The sequence below is a fragment of the Oncorhynchus mykiss genome, chromosome 23 (genome assembly GCF_057628025.1).
Source record: "Oncorhynchus mykiss isolate SJ-2025 chromosome 23, ASM5762802v1, whole genome shotgun sequence".
Taxonomy (NCBI): Eukaryota; Metazoa; Chordata; class Actinopteri; order Salmoniformes; family Salmonidae; genus Oncorhynchus; species Oncorhynchus mykiss.
The window spans coordinates 53,096,694-53,114,327 of NC_143044.1; the positions used below are offsets into that span (position 1 = coordinate 53,096,694).

A 17,634-nucleotide genomic window follows, 5' to 3' on the forward strand; every position below is an offset into this window, starting at 1 on the left:
CTACCCTCACCACCTGGGGGCGGCCCGACAGGAAGTCCAGTACCCAGTTGCACAGGCCGGGGTCGAGACCCAGGGTCTCGAGCTTGATGACGAGCTTGGAGGGTACTATGGTGTTGAATGCCGAGCTGTAGTCGATGAACAGCATTCTCACATAGGTATTCCTCTTGTCCAGATGGGTTAGGGCAGTGTGCAGTGTGGTTGAGATGGCATCGTCTGTGGACCTATTTGGGCGGTAAGCAAATTGGAGTGGGTCTAGGGTGTCGGGTATTACTATATTACTGGATACAGTATGTGTCTATTTGTTCACAGCCTGTCATCAGGTAACATTCAGTCTATCTGTGTGTCTGTAGCTGTAGGATCCAAGCCAGTGGTGTCCTTTGAGGGACACAGAGAGGGAGGGATGGGTCTGCTGTGTGAAACAGAAGGCTGGCACCCTCAGCCTGAGCTGGTGTGGTGGGACAGTAAAGGAGTCCATCTCTCTGCTGGTCCTCCTGAGATAGATAAAGACTTCAAGGGATTCTACAGAGTCAAACAACATGTCATTGTCCAGGAGACTGACACCAACCGCTTTACCTGCAGAGTCCAACAGAGCAGGATCAATGAGAAGATGGAGACAGAGATTCACCTCCCTAGTGAGTAGCAACATCATATTATTTAGACATGAAACACTGGAGATATTGATGTGTTAATGTCCAGTATGTGTTTTAACCAAAGGCTTTGAGACGACAACACAGAAGGATAGTGTTTATTATGAGACAATCCACTGCTGTGTGGTAGTATTAGTACCAAACCCTGTTGTTGATGTGTGGTAGTATTAGTACCAAACCCTGTTGTTGATGTGTGGTAGTATTAGTACCAAACCCTGTTGTTGATGTGTGGTAGTATTAGTACCAAACCCTGTTGTTGATGTGTGGTAGTATTAGTACCAAACCCTGTTGTTGATATGTGTGGTAGTATTAGTACCAAACCCTGTTGTTGATATGTGTGGTAGTATTAGTACCAAACCCTGTTGTTGATGTGTGGTAGTATTAGTACCAAACCCTGTTGTTGATGTGTGGTAGTATTAGTACCAAACCCTGTTGTTGATGTGTGGTAGTAGTAGTACCAAACCCTGTTGTTGATGTGTGGTAGTATTAGTACCAAACCCTGTTATTGATGTGTAATGATGTGTGGTAGTATTAGTACCAAACCCTGTTGTTGATGTGTGGTAGTATTAGTACCAAACCCTGTTGTTGATGTGTAATGATGTGTGGTAGTATTAGTACCAAACCCTGTTGTTGATGTGTGGTAGTATTAGTACCAAACCCTGTCGTTGATGTGTGGTAGTATTAGTACCAAACCCTGTTGTTGATGTGTGGTAGTATTAGTACCAAACCCTGTTATTGATGTGTAATGATGTGTGGTAGTATTAGTACCAAACCCTGTCGTTGATGTGTGGTAGTATTAGTACCAAACCCTGTTGTTGATGTGTGGTAGTATTAGTACCAAACCCTGTTATTGATGTGTAATGATGTGTGGTAGTATTAGTACCAAACCCTGTTGTTGATGTGTGGTAGTATTAGTACCAAACCCTGTTGTTGATGTGTAAATATGTGTGGTAGTATTAGTACCAAACCCTGTTGTTGATGTGTGGTAGTATTAGTACCAAACCCTGTCGTTGATGTGTGGTAGTATTAGTACCAAACCCTGTTGTTGATGTGTGGTAGTATTAGTACCAAACCCTGTCGTTGATGTGTGGTAGTATTAGTACCAAACCCTGTTGTTGATGTGTAATGATGTGTGGTAGTATTAGTACCAAACCCTGTTGTTGATGTGTGGTAGTATTAGTACCAAACCCTGTTGTTGATGTGTGGTAGTATTAGTACCAAACCCTGTTATTGATGTGTAATGATGTGTGGTAGTATTAGTACCAAACCCTGTTGTTGATGTGTGGTAGTATTTGTACCAAACCCTGTTGTTGATGTGTGGTAGTATTAGTACCAAACTCTGTTGTTGATGTCTTATGATGTGTGTTTTAGGTGAGTTGTTTCATCACACTAGCCCATGGAGAATGGCCTTCATTGTGTTATGCTGTGTGGGAGCCTTCACTGTGATTGGGTTATCTCTGGCTATCTTCTGGATAAACAGTAAGAAAGGTAATGGAGAGATGAATGTTGATGAATGAATGTTTCATTGTTAAAAATAAATGTCTGCAATTTTTTCAACCTCAACACATTCACAGTGGTTGTATTCTATGGATACATGATAATATATATTTTAATCTGCAGGTGATTAACATGTTGACACTGATGACTGATTTTAATCTGCAGGTGATTAACATGTTGACACTGATGACTGATTTTAACCTGCAGGTGATTAACATGTTGACACTGATGACTGATTTTAATCTGCAGGTGATTAACATGTTGACACTGATGACTGATTTTAACCTGCAGGTGATTAACATGTTAACACTGATGACTGATTTTAATCTGCAGGTGATTAACATGTTAACACTGATGACTGATGTTAATCTACAGGTGATTAACATGTTGACACTGATGACTGATTTTAACCTGCAGGTGATTAACATGTTGACACTGATGACTGATTTTAATCTGCAGGTGATTAACATGTTAACACTGATGACTGATTTTAATCTGCAGGTGATTAACATGTTGACACTGATGACTGATTTTAATCTGCAGGTGATTAACATGTTAACACTGATGACTGATTTTAATCTGCAGGTGATTAACATGTTAACACTGATGACTGATTTTAATCTGCAGGTGATTAACATGTTGACACTGATGACTGATTTTAATCTGCACGTGATTAACATGTTAACACTGATGACTGATTTTAATCTGCAGGTGATTAACATGTTGACACTGATGACTGATTTTAATCTGCAGGTGATTAACATGTTGACACTGATGACTGATTTTAACCTGCAGGTGATTAACATGTTGACACTGATGACTGATTTTAACCTGCAGGTGATTAACATGTTAACACTGATGACTGATTTTAACCTGCAGGTGATTAACATGTTAACACTGATGACTGATTTTAATCTGCAGGTGATTAACATATTAACACTGATGACTGATTTTAATCTGCAGGTGATTAACATGTTAACACTGATGACTGATTTTAATCTGCAGGTGATTAACATGTTAACACTGATGACTGATTTTAATCTACAGGTGATTAAGATGTTAACACTGATGACTGATTTTAACCTGCAGGTGATTAACATGTTAACACTGATGACTGATTTTAATCTGCAGGTGATTAACATGTTAACACTGATGACTGATTTTAATCTGCAGGTGATTAACATGTTAACACTGATGACTGATTTTAATCTACAGGTGATTAACATGTTGACACTGATGACTGATTTTAACCTGCAGGTGATTAACATGTAAACACTGATGACTGATGTTAATCTACAGGTGTGATAATAGATCAACTCAAACTACAGTGGGGTAAATAGGGGTTTTATTGTCCCTAACTCAGATTATACACACGACTGTAAAGATTCACTATGCAGACTACACCTTGTAATTCTAATTAACATGTTTATTGAATGAAATGAAGAGGTGGTGGTGGTGATAGGATAGTAGATTTTTATTGAAGATACTCCTTCTGATGTTGGAACATTGATCACCACATTGTTAACATTATGTAAACCAATGTCTCTTCTATAGATGTACCTTCTTGTGAAGTAGAAAACACTTCATGTTGTTTATATTAATGTTCCCTGACTTTTATCTGATGTTGGAACATTGATATGAGACAAGGAGTCCCAGAGAGAGACTACATCTTCTAGTGTTCATGTTAATGATGTTCTCACTGTCTTCCATCTACTCTACATGTTTACAGTTGACCTCACTGAGAATGAGGATGGTAAGTCGTGTCTTCAGATCATCACCGCTAGATTTATGTAAACCATTTTATGTTTGTTGATGAGCACAAAAAGGCAATTGGTAGTTGCTACATTCATTTTTTGGACTTAACTATACAGTGGGGCAAAAAAGTATTTAGTCAGACACCAATTGTGCAAGTTCTCCCACTTAAAAAGATGAGAGAGGCCTGTAATGTATCATAGGTACACTTCAACTATGACAGACAAAATGAGAAATAAAATATAGAAAATCACATTGTAGGATTTTTAATGAATTTCTTTGCAAATTATGGTGGAAAATAAGTATTTGGTCAATAACAAAAGTTTATCTCAATACTTTGTCATATACCCTTTGTTGGCAATGACAGAGGTCAAACGTTTTCTGTAAGTCTTCACAAGGTTTTCACACACTGTTGCTGGTATTTTTGCCCATTCCTCCATGCAGATCTCCTCTAGAGCAGTGATGTTTTGGGGATGTTGCTGGGCAACACGGAATTTCAACTCCCTCCAAAGATTTTCTATGGGGTTGAGATCTGGAGACTGGCTAGGCCACTCCAGGACCTTGAAATGCTTCTTGCGAAGCCACACCTTCATTGTGTTTGGGATCATTGTCATGCTGAAAGACCCAGTCACGTTTCATCTTCAATGCCCTTGCTGATGGAAGGAGGTTTTCACTCAAAATCTCACGATACATGGCCAGGGGGTCGGAGCTGTTGGCCGAGGTAGGAGTAGCCAGGAGGAAGGCATGACCAGCCGTTGAGAAATGCTTGTTGAAGTTATCGTGTTACCTAGCTTCAGTGAAGTTTGGCAGCTGGGAGGAGGTGCCGTTGTTCTCCATGGACTTTACAGTGTCCCAGAACCTTTTTGAGTTAGAGCTACAGGATGCAAATTTCTGCTTGAAAAAGCTGGCCTTTGCTTTCCTGACTGACTGTGTGTATTGGTTCCTGACTTCCCTGAACAGTTGCATGATGTTTCCACCTCCATGCTTCACAGGAGGTATGGTGTTCTTTGGATGCAACTCAGCATTCTTTGTCCTCCAAACACGACGAGTTCAGTTTTTACCAAAAAGTTATATTTTGGTTTCATCTGACCATATGACATTCTCCCAATCTTCTTCTGGATCATCCAAATGCTCTCTAGCAAACTTCAGACGGGCCTGGACATGTACTGGCTTAAGCATTGGGACACGTCTGGCACTGCAGGATTTGAGTCCCTGGCGGCGTAGTGTGTTACTGAAGGTAGGCTTTGTTACTTTGGTCCCAGCTCTCTGCAGGTCATTCACTAGGTCCACCCGTGTGGTTCTGTGATTTTTGCTCACCGTTCTTGTGATCATTTTGACCCCACGGGGTGAGATCTTGCGTGGAGCCCCAGATCGAGGGAGATTATCAGTGGTCTTGTATGTCTTCCATTTCCTAATAACTGCTCCCACAGTTGATTTCTTCAAACCAAGCTGCTTACCTATTGCAGATTCCGTCTTCCCAGCCTGGTGCAGGTCTACAATTTTGTTTCTGGTGTCCTTTGACAGCTCTTTGGTTTTGGCCATAGGGGAGTTTGGAGTGTGACTGTTTGAGGTTGTGGACAGGTGTTTTATACTGATAACAAGTTCAAACAGGTGCCATTAATACAGGTAACGAGTGGAGGACAGAGGAGCCTCTTAAAGAAGAAATTACAGGTCTGTGAGAGCCAGAAATCTTGCTTGTTTGTAGGTGACCAAATACTTATTTTCCACCATAATTTGCAAATAAATTAATTAAAAATCCTACAATGTGATTTTCTGGATTTTTTTTCTCATTTTGTCTGTCATAGCTGAAGTGTACCTATGATGAAAATTACAGGCCTCTCTCATCTTTTTAAGTGGGAGAACTTGCACAACTGGTGGCTGACTAAATACTTTTTTTGCCCCACTGTATGTACCCATTAATTCTTGAAGAATATATCATATAAGTGATTAAAGAGCTTAGTTTAACATTCATACCCCATCAGAACTCAAAATATAACCTTGTTTTACCTTAATGTTTGTAAACAATGTGTAAGCAAACACTATAGGCCTCAAAACACATGTATAACTATAATGTTGATACAGTATCACGGATGGTCAGTCCTTGCATTCATAGTTCTGTCTATGAATTTGAGAGTGATATTATTTCTCCAGCCCCTCCCTCAGCTTTTTACCAAAACAACAGTGGCTGGGATCACACTTTGTTATTGTTTCAACTTCTGATTGGCCCTAGTTGTTCCTTCTGATGTTGGAACAGTGGTATGAGACAAGGAGTCCCAGAGAGAGACTACATCTTCTAGTGTTCATGTTAATGATGTTCTCACTGTCTTCCATCTACTCTACATATTTACAGTTAACCTCAGTAGGATGCTAGGTAAGTAGTGTCTTCAGATCATCACTTTGCTAACAATATATAAACCAATGTCTCTTCTATAGAAATGTTCCCTGACTTTTATCTGATGTTGGAATATTGTTATGAGACAAGGAGTCCCAGAGAGAGACTACATCTTCTAGTGTTCATGTTAATGATGTTCTCACTGTCTTCCATCTACTCTACATGTTTACAGATGTCCTCAGGAAGGAGAAGGGTAAGTCGTGTCTTTAAATCACCACATTGCTAACATTATGTAAACCAATGTCTCTTCTATATATGTACCTTCTAGTGAAGTAGAACACTTCATGTTGTTTATATTAATGTTCCCTGACTTTTATCTGATGTTGGAACATTGATATGAGACAAGGAGTCCCAGAAATAGACTACATCTTCTAGTGTTCATGTTAATGATGTTCTCACTGTCTTCCATCTACTCTACATGTTTACAGTTAACCTCAAGAAACTCTGGGAGCAGAATGGTAAGTACTGTCTTCAGATTATTTCTTTGCGAACAATATGTAAACCACAAAAGTTAAATGTTCTCTAATTTACAGACTTTAAGTAAGAAAACATTTTAAGAAGGCTATTCTTAGCATATGTAAGATGTTCCTTCTGATGTTGGAACATTGATATGAGACAAGGAGTCCCAGAGAGAGACTACATCTTCTAGTGTTCATGTTAATGATGTTCTCACTGTCTTCCATCTACTCTACATGTTTACAGATGACATCAAAAATAAGCTAGGTAAGTAGTGTCTTCAGATCATCACTTTGCTGGAATTATGTCAAACAATTATGCTTATTTTATTTATATAATCTCAACTGACATCCATGTCATTTGGTTCTGCTGTTAGATGAAGCACAGGGATATTGAACATGAATCTGTTATAATTATATATAAATAAACAACATATCTGACATTGTATTCTCATTTGAACTTTGCTGGGCTTTAAATTAGTTGAAAGCGCAGGTATAGATATTAGATGGGTGACGACAAAACCAAAAATCAAACATTGTTTTTCCACTGGATTTTGGTTGTGCATTTAGATGGTTGAAAGGACAGGGAAAACACATTGGAAATTCAACTAACTTTTTGTCTTTTTGAGTGGGTGAATATACTGTAGGTTGTAATCTCACTGATCAACTTCTCAACCAAATATTACCCAATTATCCACGTTGAAATGACGTAGTCAAATCAAATCAAATCAAATTTTATTTGTCACATACACATGGTTAGCAGATGTTAATGCGAGTATAGCGAAATGCTTGTGCTTCTAGTTCCGACAATGCAGTAATAACCAACAAGTAATCTAGCTAACAATTCCAAAACTACTACCTTATAGACACAAGTGTAAGGGGATAAATAATATGTACATAAAGATATATGAATGAGTGATGGTACAGAGCGGCATAGGCAAGATACAGTAGATGGTATTGAGTGCAGTATATACATATGAGATGAGTATATAAACAAAGTGGCATAGTTTAAAGTGGATAGTGATACATGTATTACATAAAGATGCAGTCGATGATATAGAGTACAGTATATACATATACATATGAGATGAATAATGTAGGGTATGTAATATTATATTAGGTAGCATTGTTTAAAGTGTCTAGTGATATATTTTACATCATTTCCCATCAATTCCCATTATTAAAGTGGCTGGAGTCGAGTCAGTGTGTTGGCAGCAGCCACTCAATGTTAGTGGTGGATGTTTAACAGTCTGATGGCCTTGAGATAGAAGCTGTTTTTCAGTCTCTCGGTCCCAGCTTTGATGCACCTGTACTGACCTCGCCTTCTGGATGATAGCGGGGTGAACAGGCAGTGGCTCGGGTGGTTGTTGTCCTTGATGATCTTTATGGCCTTCCTGTGACATCGGGTGGTGTAGGTTTCCTGGAGGGCAGGTAGTTTGCCCCCGGTGATGCGTTGTGCAGACCTCACTACCCTCTGGAGAGCCTTACGGTTGTGGGCGGAGCAGTTGCCGTACCAGGCGGTGATACAGCCCGCCAGGATGCTCTCGATTGTGCATCTGTAGAAGTTTGTGAGTGCTTTAGGTGACAAGCCAAATTTCTTCAGCCTCCTGAGGTTGAAGAGGCGCTGCTGCGTCTTCTTCATGATGCTGTCTGTGTAGGTGGACCAATTCAGTTTGTCTGTGATGTGTACGCCGAGGAACTTAAAACTTACTACCCTCTCCACTACTGTTCCATCAATGTGGATAGGGGGGTGTTCCCTCTGCTGTTTCCTGAAGTCCACAATCATCTCCTTAGTTTTGTTGACGTTGAGTGTGAGGTTATTTTCCTGACACCACACTCCGAGGGCCCTCACCTCCTCCCTGTAGGCCGTCTCATCATTGTTGGTAATCAAGCCTACCACTGTTGTGTCGTCCGCAAACTTGATGATTGAGTTGGAGGCGTGCGTGGCCACGCAGTCGTGGGTGAACAGGGAGTACAGGAGAGGGCTCAGAACGCACCCTTGTGGGGCCCCAGTGTTGAGGATCAGCGGGAGCAATGTTGTTGCCTACCCTCACCACCTGGGGGCGGCCCGTCAGGAAGTCCAGTACCCAGTTGCACAGGGCGGGGTCGAGACCCAGGGTCTCGAGCTTGATGACGAGCTTGGAGGGCACTATGGTGTTAAATGCCGAGCTGTAGTCGATGAACAGCATTCTCACATAGTATCCCTCTTGTCCAGATGGGTTAGGGCAGTGTGGTTGAGATTGCATCGTCTGTGGACCTATTTGGGCGGTAAGCAAATTGGAGTGGGTCTAGGGTGTCAGGTAGGGTGGAGGTGATATGGTCCTTGACTAGTCTCTCAAAGCACTTCATGATGACGGAAGTGAGTGCTACGGGGCGGTAGTCGTTTAGCTCAGTTACCTTAGCTTTCTTGGGAACAGGAACAATGGTGGCCCTCTTGAAGCATGTGGGAACAACAGACTGGGATAGGGATTGATTGAATATGTCTGTAAACACACCAGCCAGCTGGTCTGCGCATGCTCTGAGGGCGCGGCTGGGGATGCCGTCTGGGCCTGCAGCCTTGCGAGGGTTGACACGTTTAAATGTTTTCCGCACGACGTCGGCTGCAGTGAAGGATAGTCCGCATGTTTTAGTTGCGGGCCGTGTCAGTGGCACTGTATTGTCCTCAAAGCGGGCAAAAAAGTTATTTAGTCTGCCTGGGAGCAAGACATCCTGGTCCGTGACTGGGCTGGTTTTCTTTTTGTAATCCGTGATTGACTGTAGACCCTGCCACATACCTCGTGTCTGAGCCGTTGAATTGAGATTCTACTTTGTCTCTATACTGACGCTTAGCTTGTTTGATTGCCTTGCGGAGGGAAGAGTTACACTGTTTGTATTCGGTCATGTTTCCGGTCACCTTGCCCTGATTAAAAGCAGTGGTTCGGGCTTTCATTTTCACACGAATGCTGCCATCAATCCACGGTTTCTGGTTTGGGAATGTTTTAATCGTTGCTATGGGAACGACATCTTCAACGCACGTTCTAATGAACTCGCTCACCGAATCAGCGTATTCGTCAATGTTGTTGTCTGACGCAATACGAAACATATCCCAGTCCACGTGATGGAAGCAATCTTGGAGTGTGGAATCAGATTGGTCGGACCAGCGTTGAACATACCTCAGCGCGGGAGCTTCTTGTTTTAGTTTCTGTCTGTAGGCAGGGATCAACAAAATGGAGTCGTGGTCAGCTTTTCCGAAAGGAGGGCGGGGCAGGGCCTTATATGCGTCACAGAAGTTAGAGTAGCAGTGATCCAAGGTTTTTACAGCCCTGGTTGCGCAATCGATATGCTGATAAAATTTAGGGAGTCTTGTTTTCAGATTAGCCTTGTTAAAATCCCCAGCTACAATGAATGCAGCCTCCGGATAAATGGATTCCAGTTAGCAAAGAGTCAAATAAAGGTCATTCAGAGCCATCGATGTGTCTGCTCGGGGGGGAATATATACGGCTGTGATTATAATCGAAGAGAATTCCCTTGGTAGATAATGCGGTCGACATTTGATTGTGAGGAATTCTAAATCAGGTGAACAGTAGGACTTGAGTACCTGTATGTTGTTATGATCACACCACGTCACGTTAACCATGAAGCATACGCCCCCGCCCCTCTTCTTACCAGAAAGATGTTTGTTTCTGTCTGCGCGATGCGTGGAGAAACCAGCTGGCTGCACTGATTCCGATAGTGTCTCTCCAGTGAGCCATGTTTCCGTGAAGCAAAGAACGTTACAGTCTCTGATGTCCCTCTGGAATGCTACCCTTGCTCGGATTTCATCAACCTTGTTGTCAAGAGACTGGACATTGGCGAGAAGAATGCTAGGGAGTGGTGCACGATGTGCCTGTCTCCGGAGTCTGACCAGAAGACCACTCCGTTTCCCCCTTTTATGAAGTCGTTTTTTTGGGTCGGCGGCTGGGATCCATTCCGTTGTCCTGGGTGAAAGGCAGAACACAGGATCCGCTTCGCGAAAGTCATATTCTTGGTCGTACTGATGGTGAGTTGACGCTGCTCTTATGTTCAGTAGTTCTTCCCGACTGTATGTAATGAAACCTAAGATGACCTGGGGTACCAATGTAAGAAATAACACGTAAAAAAAAACAAAAAACTGCATAGTGTGCCCAGTGGTTCGTTTCTGATACACCAGGATCACTGATGGACCTGTCCCATTTGTTTAATGAAATTAAGAAGTGGTGGTAGGGTAGAATATCTTTATTGGAGAAGTTGTCTCAGAGGTACGCTGGACTCATTTAGGTGGTGGAACTCAATTTAGATTTGTGATGTTAGAGAAGTGATATGAGACAAGGAGTCCCAGAGAGAGACTACATCTTCTAGTGTTCATGTTAATGATGTTCTCACTGTCTTCCATCTACTCTACATGTTTACAGATGAACACAAGGATAAGTTAGGTAAGTAGTGTCTTCAGATCATCACTTTGCTGGAATTATGTCAACCATTTTATTTATGTTTTCTCTGAGAACATTAGATGTTCCTTTTGATGTTGTAACAGTGATATGAGACAAGGTCCGGGATTCACTGCAGGGCGCATTATAACACAGCACACTATAACAGACCTTTAAAAGTATTTTACACTTGAGTCGACATGTGCAGTGTTGGTGGAAAAAGGCTTTTAAATAGTGAATTGTCATCTGTGAAGGACCTGTGTGGTATACTGCACATGAATCCCGACCAAGGAGTCCCAGAGAGAGACTACATCTTCTAGTGTTCATGTTAATGATGTTCTCACTGTCTTCCATCTACTCTACATGTTTACAGATGACCTCACTAAGATGCTAGGTAAGTAGTGTCTTCTGATGTTGTAACATTGAAATGAGACAAGGAGTCCCAGAGAGAGATTCCATTTTCTAGTGTTAATGATGTTCTCACTGTCTTCCATCTACTCTACATGTATACAGATGTCCTCATGAAGGAGAGGGGTAAGTAGTGTCTTCAGATCATCACTTAATTAGGTCAAACATTTTATGTTTATTGATATTTCAACTGTAATCCATGTCATTTGATTCTGCCATTAGATTGAGACAGGGATATTAACATTAATCTGTTGGTTAAAAAAACATTGTGTTGGGCCTCCCGGGTGGCGCAGTGGTTAAGGGCGCTGTACTGCAGCGCCAGCTGTGCCATCGGAGTCCCTGGGTTCGCGCCCAGGCTCTGTCATAACTGGCCGCGACCGGGAGGTCCGTGGGGCGATGCACAATTGGCCTAGCGTCATCCGGGTTAGGGAGTGTTAGCTACTACAACAATTGGATACCATGAAAAAGGGGTAAAATAAAAAACATTGTGTCACTTTCGTTATATGAATCGGACCAAGGCGCAGCGTTGTATTATGACATTCTATATTTATTAAAAGAATCAACACTGAACAAACTAACAAGACAACAAAACGAACCGTGAAGCTAATATGAATAGTGCAGACAGGCAACAAAACATAGAACACACGAACACAAAAGGGGAAATGGCTACCTAAATATGATCCCCAATCAGAGACAACGATAAACAGCTGCCTCTGATTGGGAACCATATCAGGCCAACATAGACATACAAATGACCTAGACCTACAAAACCCCTAGACATACAAAAACCCTAGACAATACAAAAACTAACATACCCACCTTCGTCACACCCTGACCTAACCAAAATATAAAGAAAACAGAGATATCTAAGGTCAGAGCGTGACACATTCTGACAATCTGACATTGTGTTCCTATTTGTACTTTGCTGTGCTTTAAATTAGTTGAAAGCCCAGGTGTTGACATTTTTACAACAACAAAATCAAAAATAAAACATTGTTTTTCCAATGGAGATTGGATGTGCTTTTAGATGGTTGAAAACATAGCTACTAATTCAACTAACTTCTGGCTGTCTTTTTGAGTGGGTGAATATACTGTCGGTTGTAATCTCATTGGTCAACGTCTCAACCAAATATTACTCAGTTATATCCACGTTGAAATTATGTAATGTGCCCAGTGGGTAGTTTCTGATACACCTGGATCACTGATGGACCAGTCACAATTATTAAATTAAATTAAGAAGTGGTAGAAAGCACATAATATCAAGGAGTCCCAGATCATCACTTTGAAAGGTTTATGTGAACCAGTTTATATAGGCAATATGTAATCCAATTCAAAACTTACCTTGAGGCCACAGGTATGTGATGCCGACGTCAGACACACTTCCAACCACAAAACAGGGAACCCAAAGCTCCGATAATCTGTAAAATACATTTGTTTTTACACTAAGGCTCCACGTTTCCAAAACACAGGTAATTTCATAGGCTACAGAGTCTTTCCATGATCAAACCAAAGATGATCGGATTTAAACATAAAACAAAAGGGTATATAGTAGCAGCTTTCTTACTTCATGTACAAGTGATACAAATAAAAATGATGATAACTCCATACCTGAGTCCCAGCTGACCCATAATGTATGGTAACTCCATACCTGAGTCCTAGCTGACCCATAATGTGTGGTAACTCCATACCTGAGTCCTAGCTGACCCATAATGTGTGGTAACTCCATACCTGTCCTTAGTTTGCCCATAATTTATGGTAACTCCATACCTGAGTCCTAGCTGACCCATAATGTATGGTAACTCCATACCTGAGTCCTTGCTCACCCATAATGTGTGGTAACTCCATACCTGAGTCTTAGTTGACCCATAATTTATGGTAACTCCATACCTGAGTCCTTGCTCACCCATAATGTGTGGTAACTCCATACCTGAGTCTTAGTTGACCCATAATTTATGGTAACTCCATACCTGAGACCTAGCTCACTCATAATGTGTGGTAACACCATACCTGAGACCTAGCTGCCAAAACTATAAATAGGTATAGGAAAGGGGAACATGGGGAAAAGGGGGTGTGTCCAAAAGGGTGTGTGTCCAGGTGAGGCTCCATTTTGTTTTCAAATACCCATGATACCATAATAGAAAACCAAAAACATGATTTCGTCAACCAATCTCCATAATGCAATATTCATCCTTATATTTTATAAGGCAATATTTCCTGATTCTAATTACTGTTGGGGAATAATCAGAATTAGTCGGTAACATAGATGTTTTATATTCATCATATGTTTGTAAGTTACTTCTCATCAGAATGTTTATTTTTGTATAATACTGTGGCCGGGTTTGCAGTCATCTGTTCTCTGTCAAGACTAAGTTACTTGGGTCGCAGAGAGGGGAGAGGTCAAGCAGCGTGTAGCTCTTGGCTCCACAATGTCTGTGTGCTACTCAATGTGTCTCTGTGATCTTGTCAAGGACGGGTGTATTTGATATATGCCTGTTGATATGAGGATTTGGTTTATGGTTCTGAGAGCGAGAAAAGAACATAGTTTTGGAGACAAAGCTGAACGATAAATTATGGCCAATGCTGTCTGGCTATATGTGTCTTTGCTATAAAGGATCTCAGTTGCAATGTGTAAGGGACTCTCAGAGAATTCATTTATAGACACTGAATTGATCTGAGAGTCACAGGGTTGTGATGGAGCTCATAATTAAAGATGGACTTTGTGATAACTCTGACTTGTGTGTGGTTTGCTCTCATGATTTGGTAAATACAGGAAATTTCCACGACATTACGCAAAACATAAACATTTGTAATGAGACGGAAACAAATGTCCTTATTTTCAAACACATTTTATGGGTTTTTTTTGGAGCACATTAAAGCGTCAATCAGCAGTTGCTATATCCATTTTTGGACTTAGAAATGAATATGTACCCATTGATTCTTGAAGAATATAACCTATAAATGCTTTTTTTTTACCTTAATATTTGTAAACAAAGTAAATGTAAACAAACACAGTATAGTGTCAAAACATTTCTAAAACTATTATTTTGATATCATGAATGGTCAGTCCTTGCATCCATAGTTCTGTCTATGAATTTGAGTGATATTATCTCTCCAGCCCCTCCCTCAGCTTTTTACCAAAACAGTGGCAGGGATCACTCTTTTTTTATTGTTTCAGGTGCTGATTGGCCATTTAAAGGTGTTACATCTGATGTTGGAACAGTGGTATGAGACAAGGGCTGGGATTCATTTCAAGGTGCATTATAGCACAGCACACTATAACAGACTTTTAAAGGTATTTTAAGCTTGATTCGACATGTTTACTATGAATGTGATCTCGGTGAAGGCCGGTGGAAAATGCCTTTAAAAAGTGCTTTGTCAGCTGTGAAGTGTCCTGCTGTATACTGCACATTGGATTGAGTCACGACCAAGAAGTCCAAAATATAAACTACATCTTCTAGTGTTGAATTCTCTCTAATATTCCCACTTTATTAAGTAGGAAAACATTTTAAGAAGGTTATTTTGAGCTCATTGAAGATGCTCTTTCTGATGTTGGAACAGTGTTATGATACAAGGAGTCCCAGAGAGAGACTACATTTTCTAGTGTTCATGTTAGTGATGTTCTCACTGTCTTCCATCTACTCTGCATGTTTACAGATGAAACCGAGGGACTCTGTAACCAGAGTGGTGAGTACTGTCTTCCGATTATTACTTTGCTAACATTATTATAACCACAAAAGTTACATTTTCTCTAATTTACAGACCATTTTAAGACGGCTATTCTTAGCATATATAAGATGTTCCTTTTTATGTTGGAACATTGATATGAGAAGGAGTCCCAAAAGAGCAATCAGTAGTTTTTGGACTTGAATGATTAATGATATGTACCCATTGATTCTTGAATAATTTCACTTATAAATGATTAATGAGCTTAGTTTAACTGTTGTACCCCATCAGAACTCAAAATATAAGCTTGTATAACCTTAATGTTTGTCAACAAAGTGTAAGTGTAAAACATATTTAAAACTATAATGATGATACAGTATTAGTATCAGTCCTTACATCCATAACTCTGTCTATGAATTTGAGAGTGATGTTATTTCTCCAGCCCCTCCCTCAGCTTATTAACAAAACAACAGTGGCTGGGTTCACACTTTGTTATTGTTTCAACTTCTGATTGGCCCTAGATGTTACTTCTGATGTTGGAACATTGATATGAGACAAGGAGTCCCAGAGAGAGACTACATCTTCTAGTGTTCATGTTAATGATGTTCTCACTGTCTTCCATCTACTCTACATATTTAGAGGGAACTCGTTAAGGTGAAGGGTAAGTAAGGTACTGTCGTGTCTTTGGCTATGCCGGATTAAGTGATATGACATGCTATTCTATAAAATCATTTCTCCGTAATTAATATTACCTGATTGAGCTAATCATGTAAATTTAATTAACTAGAGAGTTGGGCACCACAAAATAATATTTATAGAGCTGTTATCTTCCGAATAAACTCTTAAAGACCTTGTAATATTTTACATCAATAGCAGTCAATATTAATCGGCATCTTAATTCAGTCTCATCTGAAAGTTGTACATTCTTGGTTATCTTCACAACCCTGGCTAACAAGTTGAATCAGAAATACAAAATTGGGTTTAATTATTTATTTACTAAATACCTAACTAATCACACAGAATCACACATACAAATCATTAATCATGACTTGATTACAAATTACGTCATAAAGGAAAACGTCCCTAGCGGGCAGAACAGATTTGACAGCTGGTTACACAAAGAAAAGGGTCTGGGTTTGAGTGAAAGAGCAGGAAGACTGAGTAACAAAGGGAGAAGCTGTGCTATCGTAAATACAGTATCTTATGCATTCTAAATTACCGCCCATTTGGAATAAGAAAATGCAATAAATATTTACTCTGAGATGCGCTTCGGTAGGTTGATGGTAGATGGAAGGCCGTGTTGCCAAACCGAGTCCTTTGTCCTTTGAAGAATGTCTCTGGTGGTCAATTGGATACGTTGTAGTAACGTCGTTGTGTGATAGACGGGATACTCTGTCTGTTCCTTCGTAACCCTCGTTTGCAGCTGCTGTTGCTAACCCAACGGCTAGGAGGTATCACTCTGCAGTGAGTAAGAGGTCAAAGTTCATACCATTCGCAACCAAAGCTCACGCTGAGGTTGGCTTAGTTCTGTAGTTGACATGTTCGTCCTTTTAAACGCAGAGGCTGCAGACCTCGGGTACTTGGAAAAGGTTACATACTCGTCAAGGCTTTATATAGTGGATCTGGATCACTGATGGACCAGTCACATTAATGTTGATGTTCTAGAACAGGATGTGTTGAGGCTCTAGAGGACCACTAGACTAGAGAGAGGTAGTCTCTGATACACCTGGATCACTGATACCTGGATCACTATACTATTTAAAGCGAAACAGTTTTAAAGTATGTATGGTTATGAAAAACTTCATAGTGGTGTCTGCAGTAGTAATTGTGTAGACTGATTATAGTTGAAAAAGTGGGTAGATGAAAGTTAGAATAGCCTGAGAAGATTAAATTTGGTTTGCTATATCTAGCTTGAACGGTTCTGTTGGTGGGTTATTTTATGCTGATGTATGGTCATGTGGAGTGATTGGTTAATTTGAAGTTAGCATAGCCCGAACATGTGAACATTGGTTTTAGTTTCTCTTGCTTGAATGGTTCAAGAGTTACTGTTGGTGGGTTGTTTTATGGAAATCTATGCAACATTATATAGGATAGGCGGGTATATGTAGCTAATTTATGCACATTTATAAGTTATTACTTTATAAAAGTTTAAGAATTTGAACTTAGGATAGCCTGAACATGTGAACGTTGGTTTTGTGGATCTAGCTTGAACGGTTCAACAGTTACAGTTATTGTTTGTAGGAATTATATATATATATATATATATATATATATATATATATTGTCATGTACTGTCATGTTGTGTCTTGTCTCTGTCCTTTCCCTTCACCCTGTCTCCCTCTGCTGGTCGTTGTTAGGTTACCTTTTCTCCCCCGCTTTCCCCCAGCTGTTCCTTG

The 17,634-nt window shown here is 40.4% G+C and overlaps 2 protein-coding genes across 7 annotated transcripts in view; both read left to right on the forward strand.

The window, feature by feature from the left end:
* Positions 1-17,634, forward strand: part of LOC110531647 (butyrophilin subfamily 2 member A1) — a 96,050-nt gene that overhangs the window by 57,007 nt on the left and 21,409 nt on the right. The gene's annotated exons all lie outside the window — the stretch shown is intronic.
* Positions 1-17,634, forward strand: part of LOC149972632 (butyrophilin subfamily 2 member A1-like) — a 48,891-nt gene that overhangs the window by 8,951 nt on the left and 22,306 nt on the right. For 2 of the 6 annotated variants that reach the window (XM_090217657.1, XM_090217658.1), the window contains exons 4-15: positions 351-632; positions 2,019-2,135; positions 3,874-3,897; positions 6,247-6,267; positions 6,461-6,481; positions 6,717-6,746; positions 6,991-7,011; positions 11,153-11,173; positions 11,541-11,561; positions 11,681-11,701; positions 15,230-15,259; positions 15,878-15,899. In XM_090217657.1, coding sequence (XP_090073783.1) covers positions 351-632; positions 2,019-2,135; positions 3,874-3,897; positions 6,247-6,267; positions 6,461-6,481; positions 6,717-6,746; positions 6,991-7,011; positions 11,153-11,173; positions 11,541-11,561; positions 11,681-11,701; positions 15,230-15,259; positions 15,878-15,891 — 623 coding nt within the window. In that variant the 3' untranslated portion in view covers positions 15,892-15,899. Of the gene's footprint in view, positions 1-350; positions 641-2,018; positions 2,136-3,443; positions 3,500-3,873; positions 3,898-6,246; positions 6,268-6,460; positions 6,482-6,716; positions 6,747-6,990; positions 7,012-11,152; positions 11,174-11,540; positions 11,562-11,680; positions 11,702-15,229; positions 15,260-15,877; positions 15,900-17,634 lie in introns of those variants that run through there. The other 4 variants (XM_090217659.1, XM_090217660.1, XM_090217656.1 and 1 more) reach the window with 3 other exon arrangements.